Raw genomic sequence first — 26,288 nt, 5'->3', positions numbered from 1 at the left:
AAACCCTACATTATATTGGACAGCTATATCCAGGTGAATTAAAATAGTGGTGAATAGGTTAAAAGTTAATATCTTTGCATTTTACTATGCCAAATCTCGAGTTAAATATACTGTTGCATTTTATAGAATATTTATATAAAATACAGAAACAGATTCTTAAAAATTCAAACTGTATAAAGATTTTATGGATACCCTATACTTTGCTTTCTTTCCTCATGGATGCTGCACAATGGCATACTCTATTATATTATCTAAATGGTTACTTTTAGTATGCAGGAAAGATATTCCTCTCTCCATAGACACCTGTACCAATCTATACTGAGTGTGGAGAAATTTGTCGCTTACTCCCTCTTTCTTGAAACACTAGCTTCACTTATATGAAGAAACTGGAACCACTCTGTTGCCCAGACCCCCTTTTCTTTTTCACTCACTGGCTGCTCCATCTCAGTATCATTTGGTTACTCCACATCTCCTCTCCATTATGCTTATGCCCTCGTCCAGTCTCATGATTTTTATATGCTGATGATTCCCCAAACTTAAACCTCTCGCCTATATCTTGCTCAGACTCAGATATTCAATTGCCTAAGTCATATCTCAACTTGGGTGTCCCCAGTGGGCATTTCCAATTCAGCATGTCCAAAACTGAACTTTCCTGGTTTCAAACTTCCTCTTCTGGCAGTCTTTCCCATTTCCGTATGTAGCAACTCTATCTTCTTGGCTGCTCAGGCCAAAAACTTTGGAATCATCTCTGACTCCAAGAAATACGAGAGGTACGTGTTTGGCTTTCTCTTTGATAAATTGAATCTAAATATTTTGCAAAAAAAAGAAATATGAGAGGAAGAGACATGTGCCACTTCTGGGCCAGAGCCTTTATGAGTACAGATTTTAAGACAATTTTTAGCTTCTCCATCTTGTCCCTTTTCTGTGAGCCTGAGCACGGACAGCTTACAACTGGGCTTTAACCATGCAGATGAAAACAGCACCAAGGAAGTGCTGGAGAAACAAGATGGGAGAAACGGGGGCCTCTGAATGACCATGTGGAAAGGAGCCACTTGCCAAGCTGGAACCCACACTTTTACGTGTGAAATAAGCTTCTGTTTTGTTTGAGCCATTGCATTTTGTGGTTCCCTTTGTTGTAGGAGCTGGCACGTCACTAACAAACACGCCTTCCTGGATTCTATTTTCAAAGGGCAGCCTTTAAAAATTTAAGTCAGACTATATCATTTTGCCAAAATCCTCTGATGACTTCCCATCTCATCCAGAATAAAACCCAAAGTGCTTACAAATAGCTTTCAAGATGCTTTATGATTTGGCTCTCTGCTACTTCTCACCTATTTCCCCTTCTATCCTTGCCCACGCTGCTCAGGAGACGCTGGCTTTCTTGCTGTTTCCTTGAATACATCTCAACTACTTCTGTGTTGCAGCCTTCGCATTTGCTACTTCTTTTGCCTAGAAGGCCCTTCCCTACCAGACAGCTCACACCATCACTTCGTCATCTTAATTGTGCGGCTCTCCTCAACTCCCCTTACAAAATCACACTCCTACTCACACCCACTCTCACCCTGCACCTATATACCTCTGTCTGGCTTAATATTTTTCCATTGCACTTCTCACCGTTTAACAAACATATATACTTGTTTATTTTCTGACTTCATGAAGCAGAATGTAAGCCTCTTCAAGGAGGCTTTATTTTTTTTCCATTGCAGTACACATGGCATCTAGAACAATGACCAACACATAGTAGGTATTCAACAAATACTTGTTGAATGAATAAAAATGTGATCATTTAGTTATTTGAAGTATTAAAAAATTACTCTCAAAGATTTTAAAGCTTTACAGTTGATTTTCTTGGTTTTTAGCTATACTAACAATTTCTAAAAACAAAATTAAGATTATTTTCTCTTGCCTCTCTGTTTCATGTCTCATTGAAAGAACCAGAATTTTTAGAACAATGTTAAATAATGAAAAGAGTAGGCATTCTTGGCTTGTTTCTAATTTTGGAATGAAGAGAAGAGACACTGGAGCAGGAACAGTGAACAAAATGCCTATTAGGATCCGACCCAAGTAGCAGAAGAGTGAGAAGTAGCTGTGGCTCAGACGAGGAAGGAAGGCTGTGATGAAGGAGGGTGCGACTTGTGTAACGGCATTCAAGCTCAAAAACATTTCAACTCTGCTCTTTCTAGAGAAAACAGGTTAGATTAAGCCCATAGGCTACCAGGTGGGACTCAATAACAGGGGATTAAGTAGAAAAAAATATAATTTTAAAATGTACTTATCTAACAGAGTATTAAATATTTAGATAAGAAGCATATTTTTTTGAAAAATAAAAAGAAAGTCTCAACAAGAAAAAAACCAACAACTCAATTAAAAAGTGGGCAAAAGATCTGAACAGAGATTTCTGCAAAGAAGATATATGGGTGGCCAACAGGCTCATGAAAAGATGTTCAACATCATTAGCTATCAGGGAAATGCAAATCAAAACTACAAGGAGATATCACCTCACTCTGGTCAGAATGGCTATAATTAACAAGACAGGAAACAACAAGTGTTGGAGAGGATGTGGAAAGAAAGGAACCCTCAAACATTGCTGGTGGGAGTGCAAAGTGGTGAAGCCACTATGGAAAACAGTATGGAGACGCCTCAGAAAATTAAGAATAGATCTACCATATGATCCAGCTATCCCATTGCTGGGTATTTATCCAAAGAACTTGAAAACACAAAGGCATAAAAGATATATGCACCCCTATGTTCATCACATCATTATTCACAATAGCCAAGGCTTGTAAACAACCTAGGTGCCCATCAAGGGACGAATGGAAGATGTGGTATATATACACAATGGAATACTACTCAGCCATAAGAAATGATGAAATCTGGCCATTTGTGACAACATAGATGGACCTTGAGGGTATTATGCTAAGTGAAATAAGTCAGAGGGAGAAAGTCAAATACCATATGATCTCACTCATAAGTAGAAGATAAAAATGACAAACAAACACAGAGCAAGAGAGACTGGATTGGTGGTTACCAGAAGGGAAGGGAGGAGGGGGAAGGGCAAAAGGGGTGATTAGACACACGTGTGGTGATGGATAATTGGTCTTTGTGGGGTGAACATGATGTAATCTACACAGAATTCGAAATATATTATGATGTACACCTGAAAGTTATATAATGTTATAATCCAATGTTACTGCAATAATAAAAAATTTAAAAAAAACATATTTATGAAAAAATGTTGCAATATACTACTAGAGATATACAAACATACATCCTCTACATTTTTGGCATTCAGAAATTAAAGTGAAAATAAAAAATTTCCTTACTTTGAAAAGTAAAAAAATTAAAAAAAATTAAAAAAATAAGATATATTTTAAACTGTCAAGAATATTTATGTTTTTTAAAAATAATTTTTACAGGAAGATGAAAACAATCATTATTTGGCATGAAAATAAACGTATGCATTTATTTATATTTATTATGCATAATTTATAAAATTATGCCTTTATTTATAAAATGAGTTTTAAGTTACCTGAAGTACTTGGATCATTTCTTTTGTTTTTTCAAGGCATTTATTTGATTCATTAACTTGTGATTGAAGTTTTGCTATTATATCATTAGTCATCTCAAGCTCTTTCTGCATCTTTATAATCTTGTCTTCCTTTTGCATGGCAGTTTCTTTAGCTTCACGTAGTGAAGTTTCCAGCTCTTGAATCTTCTATTAAAAAAAACACACATATATAAGGTGTGCCTTGAAGACAGAATCACAGTTTATATGAAACAAAGATCATATATAGGTATTAATCTTTCAGATTGCATCAACATAGGATAGATGGAGACTCCAAATGTCACTCAATTTATACATGTATTATTTTTTTCATTTAGAAGCTGATCATTTAGGACTAAAAGAGGCCCAGATTTTATATAAGGTTAGTACTTATTTTATTTACTAGTTAGCATGGTGCTAAGCATATTAAATAGGCACTTACATTTTAAATTAACACTACTTACAGAAAGTATATTTGTTAATTGACACTTTAGAGGAATACATGTAACATATCTTTCCCTTTATTTTTATTACCTAGTTTTTATGCTGAAAAATACAAGTATGTGGAAAAATCCAAAGGCATATAATTAAGATTAAGTTCCCCCATCTCAGAACCCCCACTGACTCTAAAGCGATGACTACTAAACTCTTTCAAGTGTATCCTTCTAGAAATTTTCTATATGTATCTACGCATGTGAATATACAGTTTACAAAAACAGTAAGTCACACACACAATAGTGTGTAAGAAGAAAGTTCACACAGAATAGCGTGAAAGAAGAAAGAGCCAAAGCAGGACTGCATTCGAACATGAAGAAGACAGATATGACTACAGAAGAACTATACAACTTTAATGTAGACCATGAAGACACTGAAATTGTTAAAGGTTTTGTTTCCCTTGGTTCAGTCATCAGTTTAAATGGAGACCGCAGCCAAGAAATCAAGAGAAGACTGTGACTCAGAAGGGCAGCGATGGAAGAATCAGGAAAGATCATCAACAGTAAGGGAGTATCATTAGAGACCAAGGCCAAGATTATCGACACCCTCGCATTCCCAATTACTATGTGTGGGTGCGAAAGCTGGACAGTGAAGAAGGCTGACAGGAAAAAATGGACTCATTTGAGATATGGTGTTGGAGGAGAGCTCTACCGATACCCTGGACTGCCAGAAAAATGAACAAGTGGGTCCAAGAGCAAATTAAGCCTGACCTATCTCTGGAGGCAAAAATTGTAAAACTGAGACTATCCTACCTTGGGGACATGATGAAAAGTAAAAGGCAGCAGGAAAAGAGGAAGACGAAATACGAGATGGCGTAATTCCAGAAAGGAAGCCATAGGCGTGAGTCTACAGGAGCTGAGTAGGGCTCTTGAGGACAGGATATTGGACATCACTCATTCATAGAGTTGCCAGGAATCAGAGCTGACTCTACAGCACATAACAACAATAAATATATACTTCTGGTTTTTTGTGGGTTTTTATTGCTGAGGAAGATGAGCCCTGAGCTAACTTCCTCTTTTTTTGCTTGAGGAAGATTAGCCCTGAGCTAATATCTATGTCAATCTTCCTCCATTTTATATGTGGATTGCTGCCACATCATGGCTGCCAATGAGTGGTGTAGGTCCGTGCCTGGGATCTGAACCATGAACTGGGCCGCCGAAGTAGAGCATGCAAACTTAACCACTATGCCATGGGGCTGGCCTCCTGCTTTTTAAAAAATTAAAAATTTTATTTTCACTTGATAATATATTTTCCAGATCTTTTCATTATCAACACATAGATCTCTCGCATTTTTGTTTTCATGGGTAAATATATCCTATTTCATGGAGGTACTATAAACTAGTTAACCTGTCACCTACTAATGAACATTTAGGTTATTTCCAGTTTTTTATAAGTACAAAAATATCTTAATTTGTTCATAATATAAGACTGTTCACATATACACACATGCAGGTTTTCCTGGAAAACGTTTCTTTTTGGTCCACCTGGAATTTACTTTTGTTTAATGAATGAGGTAGGAGTCCAGACTTATTCTTCTAAGATGGCTAGTTGGTTGTTCTGATTCAAACATTAAGCAGACTATCTTTCCCCCCTGAGTTGACTGCTCCTACTGTCATGCACTGAATTCTCCTACTTGTTTGGGTGGACTGCCCAACTCTCTGCCTGCCCCACTGCTCTACCTCCACATCACTGACCTGCTCTGTGCTACTCTGATTTGGCCTAATTATCAAACTAATAACATACGATTTATTATCTGATGGGGTATTTCCTGGGGTCATTGAAAATGGGATTTCCTTGTGCTTGTTTATCTTATTGCTTTGGAAGATGGGTTTCATATTTCCACTATTTTTACCTCTACAGCTGACTGAGGTCTGTAGTGATCAGCAAATCAATAAACTCTATATTAGTGATCTTCTAGTTTCCACTAGTAATAATTATTAAACTGGCAGTTGATGTTTTATTATAAATATTTATTTTGGTAAAAATGCTAAGTTGTAATTCACTCGGGTTCCCCACTAAGACGTGTGTGCTAACAAAATAAAACAGCGTGTTTGCTGTACAGATTCCCAAGTAAGGGCAGTTAATACAGTTATTGGATTATTCAAATAATGTACTGATTCTTGGGCACAGGTTAATCTGTATAAGAAATTTATTATACTTTTAGCCTCTTCCATTTTTGTTTTGATCACATTAACCAATATTAAAGACACTGATGATAATTAGAGAAAAGCTAAATTGCTCTTTCCCTCTAAACTAGTTTGGTACTATAGACATAGATTATAATTTAATAGAAAGTCACATGATTTAGAAAACTTATAATGTATGGTAATAACACCTTAAGTGGTATACATACCTATTAATCAAATTAAGGCATGAGTTACTTCTATTTTATAATTCAAAGGTAAGATCTTATGTAACATGTAGCTTTATAATTAGTTGAGTGAGCGCCCCAATAGAACTATATTTAAAAAACAAGTCCATCATGCATGTTCCCTAATACCTTCAATACTGTGATTTTGCTCTGAAATGTTACATATGATACATCTTTAACTCTACAATGAAGCTGCAAATTGAAAAACATCTTATAAGAAATCTCATACCTCTGTGGTTAGTTGTGTAGCTCTTGATGTGACATGAAGATTCTTATCGCCTTGTGTAGTAGGATTAACAAGGGCACCAGATGTTCGAGAGATCTTCAAAGTTTGATAGTTTTTCAACAGTTTTTCATTTTTCTCTTTCACTGATTTCAGGTCATGTTCCCATTCTTTGGTGATGGTCACATTTCTTTCCTCAAACTCTGTTGATTCATTTATTATAGCCTATTGAGTAGTAAAGACAACACTATAGCTTCTAAAATGAATTACGTATTAAAAAAACCACTATGGAAAATACTAGAGTTCTAGGACAAGGCATATGTTGAAATTCATTATTCAGAACATTCTAGAATAGTACTTTAAAAGAATGTGAACATTCTTTGTGGCTTGCACCAGTTCCTGACATTTCAGAAGACGCTGGATATTGATTATGAGAATAAAAGAAGAATAAGGACTAGAGAGGATTCATATTGATTTGCAAGATGATAATCTCATTCTATTAGATCAGCACTGACATATGAAGAGGAATCTGAAGAACTGGTCAGGTTAAAATCATTATGTATGTTATGACATATATAATGTCATATATAAACATTAACTGACATCTAATAGCAGAGCATACCCAGTAAACTTAATAACAATCTATTTTCCTCTTTCATTTCAAACCTCAGTGTTTATAAGGAAAAAAATTTACTGACTTTTCGTAATCTGAAAATCTTCTATTTCCGTGCAGGGAGTAACAGCCAATCCATACCCTCGTTACATCAAAGGCTGACTCACTCTGAAATTGCTTCTATCATCTTTTTACTTCCTATTCCTATGGGATGTACTTTTTGCTCTCATCATGAATGCCTTCTTGGCCTTACCTGTATCTTTCTTTGTGGCTTTATGGTAGTTCTGTGAGATGCGGATCCTAAATTAGTTGTGTTCTTGCTGGCACCCTGGACTCTCCTTGGTTCTGGACTACTGACCCCACACCACACCAAGTTATCAATTGCTATGCTCAGATGGTGGAAGAAGCCACATATCCATGCTGATCCACAGAGCAGAAATCTCTACTTTCTAACCACAAGTGAGCCCTCAATATTATGAGAAAAACACTGAATTATATGGAAATTATCTTATCCCAAACACTGGTTTTATGCTTTTCTTCATTGATTGTGGACCATTTTTTTTTATTTTAAAAGCTCATTTACTGTTTTGCTAGCTTGGGGTATTCGACAAATGGGATTCACTATCCACAGGAAAACCTTTTTTAAAAATGTTATCTACATTTCAATGTGATTTAAGTATAGTTTCCAGATGAAATTAAAGTGTCAGGAAAGAACTACCCAAACAAATGAAATATAAAACCAATCTTAGGAGCTATAATATTAATCTAGCTCCCTTTGCTCCAACTGCCTATATAACAAGCAACTTTCTGATTAATGACAATTTTACCAGGTGTATGAGGTAGAGATTACTTCAGAAAGCCGAATGAATCTTCTCATCAGTGGAAAGTAAAACAAATTAATAAAACTGATCTCAAGCAATCTTGGTTCATATGAATCTGTCCACAAGGGCTGGTCACCTTGGGAACAATGATACAAACCACATGTTTGAACCTCACAGTTGAAGGATCAGCACGTATGATAGCAACAGCACCGAGGTGAGAAGCACAAGGCCTCACTAATTAGTGGACTAGAGCTGTCTTTGGCTTGACCACAGGTGCTGCCCACAGCCCTGAAACAGGCTAGCATCTCACCTTGTTTGAGGATACTTGGGGGAAAAGGCTCAGGTCCTACGGAAGCGAGAAAGGACAGAGGAAAATGGCAAGATTTGAGGTTTCACCAGTGGAAATGGATTGTTATACTGCAACATTTTATTATCTTCTTTACAAGTTGATATATTTAATTACCTTAAGGAAGCAAAATGTGTTAGAGGAAGAACACATTTACAGTCACTCTTTTTCAAATAAAAAAATAAAGAAGCATATACAAATAAATGAAAGAAAATATACTTAAAATTAAGTTGCTCTAAGTCTTTTTAAGAATGAGGCAGAAAAATTAAAGCAAACAAAAAAAAAGAATGAGCACAAAAAAAGTACTACTTACAATTATCTTTTTATTATAAAAGATATTCACTTCACAAATCCTATCATTTTCTTTCTGGATGCCATTTTTAAGCTTTTCTATATCAAAATGAGTATTCAACCACTCTTCCAAAAACTGGGTCATTTCTTTCCTATTACTCAGTACTTGTTGAAATTCCATCTTTATGCTGTGGAAGTCACATTCCGAAAAATCTTTGAGAATTTCCTGTGTGAAAAATAAGCATTGAATCTCCTGAATCTTAGGAAAGTTTTTATCTAAATATCAGACAAATATCATAAAAAGGGGAAAATAACCTTACTGAACTTTCACTTCTAATATTTTGAAGTAAACATAATTCTAATTTATCCTCATTATATTAGAAATATAATTCTAATTTAAATAATAAAATTTTGGCAGTATAGGCTATGTAACAGAGGCACATCTACAAATTCTGCCTTTTGGCATTTTTAAAACCTGTTCGAAACAATGAATCTGTGACAGTGTCTGAAGTGCTTCTGGATGCAGCTTTTCTGTGCATACAGCAGGCCTTGCATGCATACTGGGAACTGCAGGGGCCTCACACTGCTGGGTGAGAGCAGGACACTCCATGTGGGGTTGCTACAATACAAATGTCTGTGACTCCCAGTCACAGATCTAGGAAGTTTTAGAAGGCATTTGGAAACTTATTCTGGCCTTCCAAGAAATCCTACTTGCTGATATTAAGTCTACTTTTCTATATCTGTGTAGTTCTGAAAGGAGGCTAGTCTATGACTTGGCACTCTTTACATCTGGCCAGCTGTCATCCTGCAACCTATTTTTTTTCTCCCCAAAGCCCCAGTAGTACATAGTTGTATATCCTAGTTCTAGGTCCTTCTGGTTCTTCTCTGTGGGACACTGCCACAGCATGGCCTGACGAGCAGTGCCAGGTCCACGCCTAGGATCTGAATCAGCGAACCCCAGGCTGCCAAAGCAGAGCACAGGAACCCACTTGCTACGCCACCAGGCTGGCCCCTCTGCAAGCTGTTTTTAATTTCATAAATGAAAATGACTCTAAGCACATGAAGAGGTACCTTTCTATTTGATAAAAAGACTTAAAATCTAATTAAATCCATTTTAAATAAATCATACCTCAATATGTAGATCCATTTTCTGGCTCAACTGGAGGTCCCCTAATTCTCTGGATGGTACATCATCATCTTGTTGAAGATGCTGCATTTTACTTAGCAGTTCATTTTGCTTTTCCACTTCATCAATAAAAACCATTTCAAGTTTACTGATGGATTCATGTTGTTCTTCCTTTATCTTTGTAACATGGCTTAACACATACTTGCAGGAAAACATGAAACAAATTGGGAAATGAAACTTTTATCACGTTTAGAGGAAGTTCTAAACTCTCAAGACTAAGAGGTGGGGCGGCTTGTCTTGTTTGTCTCTATCCTCTGAGGAGTGAGGAAGAAGGGAAGAACCTCTCTCTATTCCCAAGTTTCTACTCTCAGCGTCTTCGGAGAGTGACTTCCAGACCTCTAGTTTCTTATTTCTGACTTCCTTCTGGAGCTACCTCAGGGATGTCCTACAGTTACCTCAGATTCAATATGTTTACAATGTAACATGATGCCTTTCCCTATAAACCCACCTTTTTCTATTGCCTCCTTTTGGTTAATTATATCACGCAGTTTTCCCAGTGAGATTCATTTCAACATCCTCTCCTGCCTATGTCAGCTGGGTGGCCAACGTGAGTGTGCCCTGCCTCAGGACTTACCTGTCAAGTGTGGCTTAAAGGGGACAAGAATTTGAATGCCCTGGTTCTATGGACCTCATGAATAAGTTCTGGATATCTGATTGTTAGGCTTTTGAAGACTATTAGAGCCTGAGGGGCAATCTACCTAGGTAGGGAAGATACCGCTTCCTACTTCCTCAACTTCCACCATTCCTTAACAATTTACAATCTGGCCTCTTTCCTAACCACTCAACTAAAACTGCTCTGACAAAGGTCACCAGTAAGCTCTATTGTCAACAATTGAGGGGATCTCTTCATTCATGTTCTGGCTGTCTGAAGCATCTGCCACTCTTGACCACTTCATCTTTGACACACTCTCCTCCACTGACTTGACCAATGGCACTTTTGCTCAGTTCTCTCTTATCTCTCTGACTTTTCCAACCTCAAACTCATGTGTTGCTCTCTTTTCTGCTACTGCCTCTTGAGAACTGATCTTTTCCAGAGTTCTCTTTTATCTTCACTCTATTATGCTTCTGGGTGGCCTCATTCACACCTGTTGTACTATCTATCACCAAATGCTGATGGATCCCACATCTTTATCTGTGGTCCTGATTTTTCTCCTGACAAACCTCAGATTCACAACTAAAAGCCTACTTGGTTTCTCTTCCTGGATGTTCCATTATAGTTATTTCTATCTCAAAACATCTCAAATTAAACACCAGATCTCTCCTCCTGCCTCACCTGCCTTCTCCCTTTCGTTTTTTCTTTCTATCAGTTAATGGCACCACTATCCACAAACCCGGCTAAGCCCAAATCCTGGGGCTCAGTCTGAACTTCCCTCCCCTCCCTCCACTGTCAAGCACATGGACCTACTATTGTAAACTGCCAAATATTTCTTTAACTTCTTTCATCCTTTCCATCCCTATGAATCCTTCCCCCATAGTACTGTCACCCATCACATCTCTTCAGGACAATTGTAACTGCCTCTTGTCTCTTCTCTCTGCCACCAGGCTTATCATCCCCTGCAGACTCATTTCTTCTTTGTCTGTAGTGAAGTCTCTACAATGGCAACCCGATCACATTACTGCCACCACTTAAAATAACTGTCCAGTGACCCCTCCTCATCTCTAAAATGAACTCTAAGCTTTACTGCTTGAGCCCAGCTTCCAGTCCAGTCTTGTCTTCAACTTGTTCTCCAGGACATTGTCCACTACTGCACTTCTCACCTGTTCAAATGTCTGCCTCACCCACTGGACTAGGAGAGATTTAGCGGTTGCTCATCTCTGTCTCCCCAGCACCCTGACACATTGTTAAGGCCAAAGGCAGAGCTCAGGTTTTGTTGAATGAGCAGGTCCTAGATGCACTGAGGATCCTGCACATGCTATTCTCAGACCCATGCCATCTTTAATTCAGTAGCAAATGTACTAATTAGCAAATACACCAACTCCCAAAGCAGGACTTAAATATACTGGTTTGTAACTGAAATTAATGGCAATATTTACAAAGATATTACTAAAACAGGTGGTACCTTGAGTTTCTTCATGACTCTGTGGAACTCCATGGAACATCTCTGGTTGGCAGTGAGAAGTTTCTGAATCTGTCTGGTTTGTGGATGTGGAGGTGAGAGGTTTGCTTTTACTCTAATTGAAAGCTCTCTTTGGGTTTCAATTTCCCTCTCCAAGTCAAGACAGAGTCCATTTAAGCACTCATAATGACTATCCATCTCTGTGTATCTCTTCAGAAGCTCCTAAAGGCAGTGAGAATTCATTCAATTTAATAATTCATTCTACTTTAACAATAAGTAGTCCTAGCTCTGGAATTGTAACAAAATCTATGCTTTAACACTTTCTATAGGGCAGAAATAAATTGAGACTTTTGTGTATAAAAAACAAAAAGAAAATGTTATTGTCGATTTTGGATTATAGATATAATTATAATCATTGTGGAAATTTAAGAAGTTTAAACTGTAGGGGAGGAAGATATTTCCTCTACACGCTCTAAGTCCTTCTGGCTGGACAGCGAATTAAATTCACATGAGACAGAATAACAGGAGAAAATTAAACAAAGCTTTATAACATGTATACATGGGAGAGACCCAGGAAAACTGAGCAACTCACCCAAATGGCGGAAGCTCTCACCTTAAATATCATCTTCAGCTAAAGACAAAGGAGGATGTTGTGGGTAGGGGGAGTCAGTATGGGAGGTTACCAGACAAGTACAGTAAACAAGAGTAAGGTTATTATGCAGATTTAAGTCCTTGCCTTGCCGCATTGATAAGAGTTTCTAGAGGCAAGGTCATCCCCCTTCTTCCTGGTACAGAGAGGGAGACATCTTTACAGATGGAGATTTCCCTTACAAATGGAAATGTCTCTTACAAAGGGTAACTTCTACTTTTCAGAGTTTCTCTCATGTCTGCAGTTTTTGAAAGTAACCAGCCCAAAATAATCTTCATGCCAAAGAGATATATCTTGGGGTGGCCAATTCTAATCCTCTATAAAACAGCTATAACAAAGAAAACCAGAAACAACCATTGTTATCATTTTGATACATTTTCTTTTAGTCTTCTAAACATCCATGATTTGAATGAACATTTACAAAGTTGGAAGAGAAATTTGCATGAATTCAATCTAGTATGTATTGTAGCTCAAGGCTGAATGCTAGCTTCTGTTGACAATAGGTGGTGTGAGTGAGCAGATAAAACTGATGAGGATCAAGGATGCCTCAGGGAGAAAAGCCCAAGGCTTCCTGGCCTACATACCAATCTATATCATCCTCACAGAAGCATGGGACATCCTGACCTCATTCAATCTGATTCTTACCCAAAGTTATAAGACCACCTGATAACCAGACTCCACCTGCACTGATACTTTTTTTACCTAATTTTTCCTTTGTCTTGTAAAGAAGCAACTCACATACTTATGCCTTATAAATTTAGCCCTACCCTCAACCCATGTTTGCAGCTCTTCACTGCCCATAGGTCCTGTCCCCATGCTACTCCATGCTACTTCCTGAATAAAAGAGCACTACTGCCAGACCTTGAGAGTCCAAGAAATGTTTCTTTCGACTCCTCAGCTCACTGAGCCAGCATCAAAATGAGTGACAACAAATCACATGACCTACGTTCTATTATCTGCCTAGAATCTGAGATTTCTCACCTTTTATCAGAGTTAGAGTTCAGGTTCTAGCCCTGTCACTTCCTGACTGGGGAAATCCTTGAGCCATTCTCCCAACTACAAAATGAAGACTACAATAATTTCCACAAAGTTTTCTAGGGAATTAAGAAAAATGTTAGATAATATCTATATATAACCTATAAAATACATATAGACACTATAAATTAAGGAAATAAAATTATATTTGTAGAAATGCTTCTATACCCAAGTTTTAAACTTAGACTTGGTTTCAAATCCTAATTTTACCAATTTACCAGCTGTGTGACCTTGGGCAATGACTAAACTTCCTCCTGGGCCTCAATTTCTTTGTTTATAAATGGAACAATAAACTCTGTCTCATGAGTTAAAGCACCCAGTCTAGTGCCTTGTGTATGGCAGACACCCATTAGGCCCAGGCCCAGCAGCTCAACTTTCTAGAGACCAGACAGGTGACAAGCTGGTCAGGGCACAGGTGGAAGAACACTTTACATTCAATCGGGTATTAACATATTTAGTTCAGGGTGCTAAACAATAGAGTAAGGGGCTTCTGACAATAATGAGCTCTCCTTTTAATAATTTAAGGAAAACCTAGATAGATGTTCATTAATCTGGGATGTTGGAGAGGGGATTCTTGCCTTTGGTCTTAGGAGGAATCACCTTATGGTTGGAGCAGCACTGTCTAGTCATTCATTTGTACTTTTAATAAATACATATTGGAGGCTGACTTCTGTCAGGACTGTGCTAAGTGATGCAGCCATAAACAACACACAGAAGTCTTTAGGGATCTTGTGTTCTAATAGGGGTGACAGTAAATCCTGTTGGCTTTACCCTCACTACATGTTCAGAATCCACACACTTCTCACTGCTTCCACTACTACCTCTCTGGGCCAAGCCATCACCATCTTCGCATGATTACTGAAATTAGTCTTTCAAATAGTCTTCCTGCTATCACTTAATTTTCAACACAACAATCAGAGCTATCCCTTTAAAATGTAAGTCAGACCATGTCTCTCTCATGGTCAAAACTCTCCAGTGGATCCACATCTCGTTCAGAGTAAAACCCAAAGTCTTTTAAAAGCCCCACAGCCTGCTTCCTCCTGTTAACTCTGACCTTGTTTCTCATTAGCTTTCCCCCTTGTTGATGTTGCTGGAGCCCACTAGGCAGCTTCTGCTTCAGGAGCTCTGTCCTTGCTGTTCTCCCTGCCTGTTCTGCTCTCCACCAGATACCTGTATGTCTCAACCATTGACTCCTTTCAGGTATCTGCTGAAATACCACCTTTCCAGTGAAGCCTCAAAATCATAAACCCTACTGTTTTTTTTCAAAGATTGGCACCTGAGCTAACATCTGTTGCCAATCTTTTTTCTTCTTCTCCCCAAAGCCTCCCCAGTACATAATTGTATATTCTAGTTGTGAGTGCCTCTGGTTGTGCTATGTGGGATGCTGCCTCAGCGTGGCCTGACAAGCGGTGCCATGTCTGTGCCCAGGATCTGAACTGGGGAAACCCTGGGCTGCCGAAGCGGGAGCAGAAACTTAACCACTTGGCCCCAGGGCCGGCCCCAAACCCCACTGTTTTGTTTGTGTATGTATGCATGTATGCACACACATATCTGTACTAGATTATGAAGTTTAGAAGAATACTGAGCATTATCTATTCATTCCATAGAGGTGCCTGTGACTCCTCAGGCCTTTGGAAGGGCCCCAATATTTATTTGTAATTTGAACAGGGGCACTTACTTTTATCCTAAAGCACTTTTCTCTCAGGCTTTTTGTAAGGTGCTGTTTTCCATCACATAGCAACATTTTTTCATATTTTAATACCTCTTTGATGTTCTGTTGGTCCTGCTTGGATGGAAAGAAATAAACAAGGCTTCAGCTATAACTCCATTCATATATAATGTCTAATCATTTACTTTTTCAATTACACATTGTACATTATTTCAATAATGGAATCAAATATTATACTTGTAACACAAAAAAATGTAAAAAATGGTCAGAAAATGAATAATAGTATCATGAAGTCTTTTAGTGAGTAACCTCAACTCATTGGGGAAAAAAGTGGGAGAACCACATATTTTTTGGAGACAGAATCTGTTCCTGTAACCTTCATAGCTGCAAATTAGGTTTTAGATTTATCTCTGGTTCCTACTCTTCCAGATCTCTGCATCAGAATAATTATTGCCAACTAAACATGCTAGCACGACTGTCTGTACTGTCCATGGTGCTCCAAGCTCCATTCATATATTCTTCCCAGCACCTTGGACCAGAAAATTCATACCCTGCCTACATTTTGTATTTCTGACTACAAGTACAAAACAAAACATTTTCTCCCATTTGTTTATCTTATTTACTGCAGTACCCAGAAGACTAATGGTTCAATGAATATTTGTTGAATGAATTAAATCTCTTTATAAATTTAGTTAGGGTCCACATAAATATGATTCCCAAGTGTCTGATGTTTCTATTGAGATTGCAAATGATACTGTTTTCCACTTTATTCTTTCTTCACTATTGAAATATGAGAATGAAAAAGATTTTTATAGATTTCATAAACTTTCTTATTGATCTGAAGTTTACATTACTTTTTAGAGGATTCAGTTCAATTTCTTTTCCAATATCCATTTATGATAAAAACTCTCAATAAAATGGGTATAGAGGGAAAGTACCTCAACATTACAAAGGCCATATATGACCAACCCACCGCCAACATCACACACAATGGTCAAAAAGTGAAAGCCATTCCTCTGAGAACAGGAACAAGACAAGGGTGCCCACTCTTGCCACTCTTCTTCAACATAGTACTGGGAATTTTAGCCAAACAAGTAAGGCAAGAAAAAGAAATAATAGGTATCCAAAAAGGAAAGGAAGAATTAAAACTGTCACTATTTGTGGTTGACATGATTCTATATACAGAAAACTGTAAAGAATCCAACAAAAAACTATTAGAAATAATCAATGAATACAGTAAAGCTGCAGAGTACAAAATCAACATTCAAAAATCATTTGCGTTTCACTCCATAACGGGGGCCTGCAGTTTGCCAGTTGGGATCCTGGGCGTGGACCTACACACCGCTCATCAGGCCATGCTGTGGTGGCATCCCAAATAGAAGAACTAGAACTATTTACAACTAGGATATACAACTATGTACTGGGGCTTTGGGGAGAAAATAAAAGAGGAAGATTGGCAAAATACGTTATCTCAAGGCCAGTCTTCCTCACACACACAAAATCAGTTGCATTCCTATACACTAGTAATGGACCACCAGAAAGAGAAGTCAAGACTATAATCCCATTTACAACTGCAACAAAAAAGAATAAAATACTTGGAATAAATTTAACCAAGGAGGTGAATGCCATATACTCCAAAAACTATGACATTAATGAAATAACTCAAAGAAGACAAAGAAATGGAAAGATATTCCATTCCCACGCATTGGAAGAATAAACACAGTTAAAATGTCCATATTACCTAAATCAATCTACAGATTGATCTACAGATCAACCTACAGACTTAATGCAAACCCGAATGGAATACCAATGACATTCTTCATGAAAAGAGAAAAAAGAATCTTAAAATTTATATGGAAAAACAAATGACACTGAATAGCCAAAGCAATTCTGAGGGGGGAAAAAAGAAACAATATTTGGATGTATCATGCTCCCTGAACTCAAAATATACTACAAAGCTGTAGTAGTCAAAACAGCATGGTACTGGCATAAAAAACCCGGATATACAGATCAATGGAACAGAATTGAAAGCCCAGAAGTAAAACCACACATCAAGGGACAGCTAATCTTCAACAAAGAAGGCAAGAACACACAATGAAGAAAGGAAAATCTCTTCAATTAATAGTGTTGGGAAAATTGGACAGCCACATGCAAAAGAATGAATGTAGACCATTGTCTCACATGATACACAAAAATTAACTCTAAATTGATTAAAGACTTGAACGTAAGACCTGAAACCATAAAACTCTTAGAAGAACATATAGGCAGTACAGATTTGATGTAGGTCTTAGTAGTATCTTTCTGAATACCATGTCTCTACAGGCAAGGGAATCAAAAGACAAAATAAAGAAATGGGATTACATCAGACTAAAGAGCTTCTGCAATGCAAAGGAAACCATCAGCAAAACGAAAAGACAACCTACCAATGGGAAGAAAACATTTGCAAATCATACATCTGACAAGGCGTTACTTTCCAAAATATATAAAGAGCTCATACAACTCATTAACAAGAAAAAAGAATAATCCAATAAAAAAATGGGCAGAGGATACGAACAGACATTTTTCAAAGACGATATCCAGATGGCCAACAGGCACACGAAAAGATGTTCGACATCACTAATCATCAGGGAAATGCAAATCAAAACGACAATGAGATATCACCTCAGACCAGTCAAATGGCTATAATTACCAAGACAAAAAATAACAAACGTTGGAGAGGATGTGGAGTAAAGGGAATGCTCATAAACTGGTGGTGGGAATGCAAACCGGTGTGACCACTATGGAAAACAGTATGCAAATTTCTCAAAAACTTAAAAACGGAAATACTGTATGATCCAGCCATTCTGCTACTGGGTATTTATCAAAAGAACATGAAATCACTAATTCAAAAAGATATATGCACCCGTATGCTCACCACAGCATTATTCACAATAGGCAAGATGTGGAAGCAACCTAGGTGCCCATCAAGAGACAAATGGATAAGAAGGTGTTGTATATATATACAATGGAATACTAATCACCCATAAAAACAGACAAACTCCTCCCATGTGAGACAACATGGATGGATCTTGAGCAAAATAAGTCAGACAGAGAAAGAAATACTGTATGATTTCACTCCTATGTGGAATATAAGCAAACACATAAATGAGAATAGATTAGTGGTTACCAGAGGAAAAAGGGATGAGGGAGGATGAAATGGTAAAGCCACATATGTATGGTGATGGATAAAAACTGAATTATTGGTGATGAACACAATGCAGTCTAAAGAGAAACCGAAATATAATGATAGACACTTGAAATGTATACAAGGTTGAAAGCCAATATGATCCAATAAAATAATTATATATATATATAAATACATATATATATACATATATATATATTTAAACACAGACACTGACCACTAAAAATAGGCACATATAGAAAAAGCAAGTTAAAATGGAATTTTAAATAAATATTATTAACCCCAAAGAAGAAAAAAAGAGAAAGGGGAACAAAAGCCAAACGGAAAAAAAGAAAACATATAGTAAAATGGATGACCTAAATCTAACTGTCAATAATTACATTAAATGTAAAAGGATAAAATTCTCCAATTGAAACTTAGAGTTTGTCATAACAGATAGAAAAACAGCATTTAAAAAGAAACAAAAGAATATCTTAAACACTCAAATTCTTTGTTAAATTCTATCATATGTAGTTTCATTATTTTGAAAAATATTTTGAATGGCTGCATAGCACTCTAACTTATGGTATAATAGAATTAATCATGTTTAGATGATTATGATTTTATACATTAAGTTGGACAACATATCTAAGGTCTTTTCTGCTCTTGCTCTCTGTTAATTTAAGACATGATTTTACTCTCTCTTATGGCCACTAGCAATCCGACTTAGTACTTCTGTGGTTCATGAGTTAGAGGATACTAATGTAGGATGATCCAGAATTATATCAAAGTCATTAAAATTCATCGCATCCTAGTCAGCAATAAAATAGTCATATTTATCATTCAGGAATCCCTTACCAAGGACCATGATCCATATATTTTCAAGTCTTAAATCATATTGCTATTCAATTCCAAAAACCTCACAGAGCATTGGATCTCAGCCTCCAGAGATCGTTCATTGCTGGGCTTTATCACGTGTATCTAGAAAACTCACGTCTGTGAGAATGTCAGAGTCTTTCCCTGCTTGGCCAAATGGGATCTCCATCTCTCATGCAACTACAGTCCTGACACGGGAAGCTCAAATCATTTCTTGACAGGACTTAATTTCTTCATTCCTCCATTATAGCTCTTAATATTACTAAGTTGAACATATAGGAGAGAATAATCTGGTCAGTGAATACATAAACACTGGCTAGAAGAGACTCGGCCACATAAGGAGGACTAGGTTATTTGGAACCATTGTTCAGTTCACTGGAATGGGAGGAACTGGGAAGCACATAATAACATGGGGTTCTTTTGGGTAGGAAGCTTCAGAACAATTAATGAAAACATTTACGTCCCACTATTTCAATGAGAAGGAAACACTAACTTACACATACCATGGTTGTGCACCTGCCAAAACGGATCAGTCCTCCTTGGGATTCCTCTACTGGGAAAGAACAAAGAGAATCCAGAGCTGGGAAAGGAAAAAGAGACCATGAGAGCAAGCATAATTTAGGGTTACCATGAGAGGAAGTAACATTTGGCTCCTCCATTCCATTTTGCATAATACCTCTAACTGTACAAACATAACAATATGAAAAAATTAGAAGGACTGTAGATAAACCCAAACTCTTCCCCTAATGCCCAGGAAACCCAAACACTTCAGCAGACAGTTTTCTGGCCAGACCTCCACTTTGGGGAAGCTGCTCTGCCCCTGAGACTAGGCTGCTCAGCCCAGCCCTGAACAGGTCCTCCTCCCTCCATTCACACCTTCCAGGACTGAAAAGGAGCCACGCCATCCAGGCACACCTAACCTCATGGCCTTGGGGTCAGGTGAGGTTGAAGAGGTTAGAAAAGACATAGAACTGGTCAGGAAATATTCAGTATTCCAATTCCAGAAAAACTGACTGTGATTAAACACATTACAACATATCCACGTAATAAACGTGAAGTCAGGAAAAATATCGTGAACATGGAAAGCATTCCGGAAACACTGTCAGTAGAAAAATCAGGTTATAAAACTATAGGTACAATATGATACCATTTGAAGAACATATGTGTATCTCAATATCAAACGACTGAAAAATCATCAGACTTCAATAGACAGAAAAAATCTAGAAAGTTTTACATTTACATGTTGACAGTGCTTATCTTTTGCCCCTGATGGGGGATTTTGTTTGTTGAGTATATCTTAACTTGCTGATTGAATGTTCATTTGTTAAAATATCTATGCATGTGAAGATTTGTTGTGTGTTAAGTGGAAGCTGTTTTCCAAAATGTGGAAAGTTCATTCTTCTAAACAGAGTTTAGTTGGTCTTGGGGAAATGTACTAAATTTGGGTTGTTTTATTAAATGGTTTTTGTTTCCTTCAGTTACCAGTGACACAATCTCCTCTCAGGTTTCTAGGCATGCTCATTGCTGGATTACTGTCTAGACAGATGGCTGAAGTCCCTGAGTATAGCTAATATGTATTGTTGCTGGTCTCGGGGCTACATCCTTTTGCAAGTTCTCTTCATGGAACCCGTTCCCATCCTGTTAGCCACGTCCTCCAGAAAGCTGCTCAATTATCTTATCCCATCAGTCTCACTCAGCAACCATCATCATCAGAATAAAAAATGTAAAGTAGGAGTTACCATGTGACCCAGCACTTCTGCCCTTAGGTATATACTGAAGAGAATGGAAATATGCATTCACACAAAAACTAGTACACAAATGTTCACATTTGTCACAGCCAAAAAGTGGAAGCAATACAAATGTCCATCAACAGATGGATGAAGAAAATGCCATTTATGGATATAAGGGAATATTACGCAGCCAGAAAAATAAGGCTATTTTGATACCGACTCCTCATGGATGACCTTGAGGACACTGCACTAAGTAAAATGAGCTAGTCACGAAAGTATAAATTTTGCACGATTGCTCTACTATGAGGGTCCTAGAGAAGTCAAATTCATAGACACAGAAAGGAGAACAGTGGTTGCCAGGACTGGGAGGAGAGGGGAATGGGGAGTTAGTGTTTAATGGGACAGAGTTTCAGTCGAAGATGAAAAAGTCCTGGAAGTGGGTGGTGCTGATGGTTGTACAACAGTGTGAATGTACTTACTGTCACAGAACTGTACACTGAAAAGTGGTTAAAATAGCAAATGTAATGCCGTGTATACTTTCCAAAATAAAGTAAAAGAATGATGTGCTTATCTACCACATGGACGAACTTTGAAAACCTCAGGCTAAGTGAAAGGAGCTAGACATAAAAGGACACATACTGCATGATTCCATGTAGACTGAATTTCAAGACTCAGCAAATCCATGGAGACAGACGACGTGTTAGTGGTTTCCAGAGTATGGGAGGACGAGGGATAGGAAGTGACAGCTGACAAGGACAGGGTTTCTTACTAAGGTGATCAAATATTTTGGAATTAGATAGTGGTACTGATTTGTACAACCTTGTGAATATAGTAAAAAGTTTTCTTTTGAGTACATTTTTACAAGGTGAATTTGGGGCTGGCCCAGTGGCGTAGTGGTCAAGTTCAGCACATTTTGCTTTGGTGGCCCGGGTTCACAGGTTTGGGTCCCAGGCATGGACCTACACCACTCATCATGCCATGCTGTGGTGGCACCCCACATACACAACAGAGGAAGACGGGCACAGATGTTAGCTCGGGGCCACTCTTCCTCAAGCAAAAAGAGGAAGATTAGCCACAGGTGTTAGCACAGGGCCAAACTACCTCACCAAAAAAAAAAAAAAGGGGGGGGGAATTTTATGATCATGTATATATCTCAACTGAAAAAGTAAGGTAAAAATTTACAACATAAATTCCTTACCATCATGGTGCTCTCATAGGTCATCATAGTTTGATCGCAACCCGACAGTGGTGGCTGCAGTCAGAATGACATCACTGCCTTATCAAACACCAAGTCACATTATCTGAATCTCCCTAGTGGCCTTCAATGCATCTATTCCTATTCAGGGTTTACTTTACCTACCAGAAGGAACATAAGAGTATCAACAGTGTCATTTGAGTCTTTTTATCACCCCAAATACTAAGATGGCATGGTCTGGCATATGATAAGCATTTACTAAAAATCTGATTATTTTACCCCAAATTCTAGTTCTAGACATTTCTTAAGAAAATATTGAGATAAAGAAATGCATGTACGAGTATCTTCAATACAGAGTTTTTGACAGCCAAAAACTAGAAACACAAAAATCTAACAGGGAACAGGTTAATTAATTTGGTTCTGCTGTGTGATGGCATGTACAGGATTATTAATCAGGATGATACTGGTCCCAGTGTAAAGTACACACTCATAACCGGGGAATGGTATCCAGTTGAAACTTAACCATAGATTCTGTTCTCAGATTTTCTAAATGTAACTGCTCTTAGAGTTCATGACATTTTAGTGTCTTGGGTTTTTCATCAGTAAAGGCAAGAGTACGAAGATCACTTACTTAGCATGAATATGTTGGAGAAATATGATCTACATTAAAACTTAGTAATATGTTGTAATCCCATATAAATATAAATATGTTAGCTATTTTTATTGAAGAACATTGCATGTCCCCTAATTGGGTATTATAAAAGAAACGATTCTCCTTCCTAGAGTAAAATTGTGCTTATCAGCCCTGCTCTGATAATGCTCACAAAAATAATGGGCAAAATTAGATCTTTTGCTTGAGAATGCATTTTTAATTCATACATCAAGAGTTTCTAGAAAAGAGGAGGAGGAAATTTCCCTCCCGCCGAAATGCAGCAGAAACAAAGAGACATTTGTGAATCACAACCTGCGCAAAGAAGCTGATGTGATCAAGCGTCTCATAAAGTGAGAACATCAGTAAGACTCTCAGTGCCCTGAAGCAGCAACAAAAGGCATGTGGGTAAATAAAATGATTCCTTATTTTCTTGTATTTCAATCAGTATTTGGAAATCTTTTTGGGAAGACAACTAAAAATCAGATATTATTCCAAAGTTTTGTTAAATTTTTCTTATATCAATAATTTAAAATCAGTGAATTTATGAAAGAAAGAAACAACTATCCTCAATGTTGATTTTTGCATGAAAACAATTCTTTCCCCTCCCCAAGGTTCTTCTTTGGGGGATGGCAGGACTGAGGAGGAAGTCACCAGGCACCAGGCTGTTCTTGGGGCACAGAATGACTCTCTTACACGACACTCTCCAGGTCCACACCCGCCCTGCTCATACACATAAACAGATGGAAAAGACGACAGAGCCTGGACTACGGGTATAGGTTTACAGCACGTTCCTGGGGTCCGAGCTCTGGGAACCCCGAGGCTCTGAGACAGTAGCTGCCCCTCAGAGCTCCCAAGTAGAGAACTCCCCAGGCTTTCCCAAACTAACCTCGGTGCCCCCTGGCTGGAAATCTTCCTTTAGGGCTCAATGTCCTACTTTCCTCTTGCAGCCAAGTGGCTGTGAGGAGAGAAGAGGAGGAAGCGCCAGGGAGCCCAGAGCCACCAGACAGTGACGCCACAGAGCCACAGCCATCACACCCGCACAGGTGAAGGACACGCAACCAAATCCCCGTCACCCCAGCACAGCCACTCACCTGTCACAGCCTCGCAGCCACACCCACGGCACGGAGGCGCATCCCACCGCTCACTCGCGTCTCTCACACACACCCCGCCACACGCTGCCCGTCTGTCCCCACAGACACACACCGTCCTCTGCCGTTCATGCCCGAGAGTCCCCTGAGGACTGGCGTCCTTACTACGGGCCTCCACCCTGTGAGCGCTCCCGCTGCCACCCCACCTGGTTCACGTCGGGCTCCGAATTGACTCGCTTCACAGGATTCCCGCATCCTGTGCTAACACATCCACAAACGAGCTCCACTCACCTTGCAAAGAGGGAGAAGCGCGCGAAAACGGAATGGAAGCCGAAGATCTGGCGTGACCGCTGCCCTCTGGCAAGTGTCGCTCCAACCTGAACCTCTCTGGGCGCGGCGGCTCGTCAGACAGGCCGCCGAAGCGCGGAAGTCCCGGTGGAACTGCAGCGGCGAGAACCGCCCGGAGCCCGGCCCCGGAGCGCGCGATGCGAGGGCACGTGCACGGGCAAACGCCGCTGCGCCCAGGAGGCCGAGCAGGGCAGCCCGGCGCTGGTTCTGAGCCTCTGGCCTGTGCACGCAGAGTCGCACTGGAGTGTCGGGGGGCGGCCCCTGGGGCGCGAGCGCACGGCGGGTGTGAGCTCTGAGGGCGGGGCCCCGGGCGAGTCCCCTCAGGCGGCTGCAGCCTGGCGACAGCATATGCGGAACCTAACTCCTGATACCGCCGGGGGCGGGATGGTTTATTCAGAAAGCCTGTTAGCTGCGTTTAAACGGTGTGTAGGAGTGAAGTAACACATGTTTACTTAATTCTCTAGGCTAAGCTATAATAATAAAAATGGAATGAATATTTAATTGTAAAGGTGCTGTGGTGAATATTTTGTATATACTTTGCAATATTGATTTAGGGACAGATTTTCCAAGCATACCCAAAGAGAGGAATCTTAGTAAAATTCTAAGAGTTCACTGGATAATTATTGTAATCATCCTAATCACTTGAATGCAAATCAATTAATAAAAGTAAATCCTAGACAAAGATTTGATAGATTTATTTTAACAAATATAATGAGACTGCATTACAGCCCGCTGAATTAGAATCTCTGGAAAGCTTTTGTTTATGTCTGTGGAGGATTTTGACACAGCCAATGCATGGACTAAGATTTGAGAGTCAGTGCCTAATAACAAGTATAATAATGCAAATAATAACTAATGTATACTTAATCCATGCCATGAGCCATGCACCAGGCCAAGCACTTCAGATTATCTCCTTTAACATTCATAACAACCCAATGGTGTAGGTACTGTTACTATTCCTGTTTTATATGTGAGGGAATGGACGTTTAGAGGGGTCAAGTTACTTGCTTAAGGTCACATGGTAGGACTTGAGCTCATGAAACAGACAAACAGCTTTTCAGCCTCTAGCTGTAACCATCAATTATATACAGAGGGCCAAGGAACATGTTAAATGGCACCATGGGGATTCAATCAGAAAACTCCAGAATGTGGGAAATTCCATGACATAAATGACTTGGGTTTTTTTTGACAATCAAAATGGATGAAACAGAGAGGGAAGAGAGACTTGTAGATCAGCACTGTCCTATAACACTTTGTGCAATCGTGGAAATGTTCCGTATCTGCACTATCCATGCGACTATTTGGCACTTGAAATGTGGCTGTTGCAATGGAGGAACTGAATTTTTAATTTTATTTAATTTGAATTAATTTGTGTTTAAATTTAAATGGATACATGTGGCTAGTAGCTGCCATGTTGAACAGTGCAGTTATAGATCAGACTAAAGAGACAGGTCAGTCAAATGCTATGTGTAGACCTTATTTAAATCCTGAGTCAAACAAAATAATTCTAAAAAGATTTTATGAGACAACTGGGAAATGGCCACTGACTAGGTATGTGTTAAAATTTTTAAGTAGCATAATGGCTTTATAGTTAGGCTTTTAAAAAAGAGACTTTACCTTTTAGAGATACACACTAAAATATGTAAGCATGGGGATGATATGACATCTGGAACTTGCTGTATAAGATTCCTTTGGGGGCAAGAGAGAGTACTGGTTGGAGTATAGATGAACATCACTGACCGTGAATGGATGATTGTTGAAGCTGGGTGATGGGCACATGAGGGTACAACTGTCTTCTCTCAATCTTAGAATAGGTTTGAAATGTAAAAAGATATTTGCGTAGTGCTTTTCCATGTATTATCTCATTTAATCATCAGAACTTAGGAAGCAACTGGAACGACTGTTTACAGATGGAGAATCCGAGGCTCAGAGAGAT

At 38.7% G+C, this 26,288-nt stretch overlaps 1 protein-coding gene across 1 annotated transcript in view; it reads right to left on the bottom strand.

The window, feature by feature from the left end:
• The window catches only part of LOC123275997 (centromere-associated protein E-like), a 52,537-nt gene that overhangs the window by 9,929 nt on the left and 16,320 nt on the right, over window positions 1-26,288 (bottom strand). Inside the window, exons 2-10 of the mRNA XM_070503777.1 lie at window positions 24,296-24,761; window positions 19,843-19,919; window positions 15,310-15,417; window positions 11,951-12,169; window positions 9,834-10,031; window positions 8,727-8,930; window positions 8,378-8,413; window positions 6,640-6,858; window positions 3,530-3,715 (exon numbers count right to left, since the gene is read on the bottom strand). Of these exons, the coding sequence (XP_070359878.1) occupies window positions 3,530-3,715; window positions 6,640-6,858; window positions 8,378-8,413; window positions 8,727-8,930; window positions 9,834-10,031; window positions 11,951-12,169; window positions 15,310-15,417; window positions 19,843-19,919; window positions 24,296-24,761 (1,713 nt within the window). The remainder of the gene's footprint in view (window positions 1-3,529; window positions 3,716-6,639; window positions 6,859-8,377; window positions 8,414-8,726; window positions 8,931-9,833; window positions 10,032-11,950; window positions 12,170-15,309; window positions 15,418-19,842; window positions 19,920-24,295; window positions 24,762-26,288) is intronic.

The sequence above is a fragment of the Equus asinus genome, unplaced genomic scaffold (assembly GCF_041296235.1).
Source record: "Equus asinus isolate D_3611 breed Donkey unplaced genomic scaffold, EquAss-T2T_v2 contig_803, whole genome shotgun sequence".
NCBI classification, from domain to species: domain Eukaryota; kingdom Metazoa; phylum Chordata; class Mammalia; order Perissodactyla; family Equidae; genus Equus; species Equus asinus.
The sequence above is the reverse complement of the archived record's forward strand: the minus strand, read 5'-3'. Positions and strand labels throughout refer to the sequence as shown.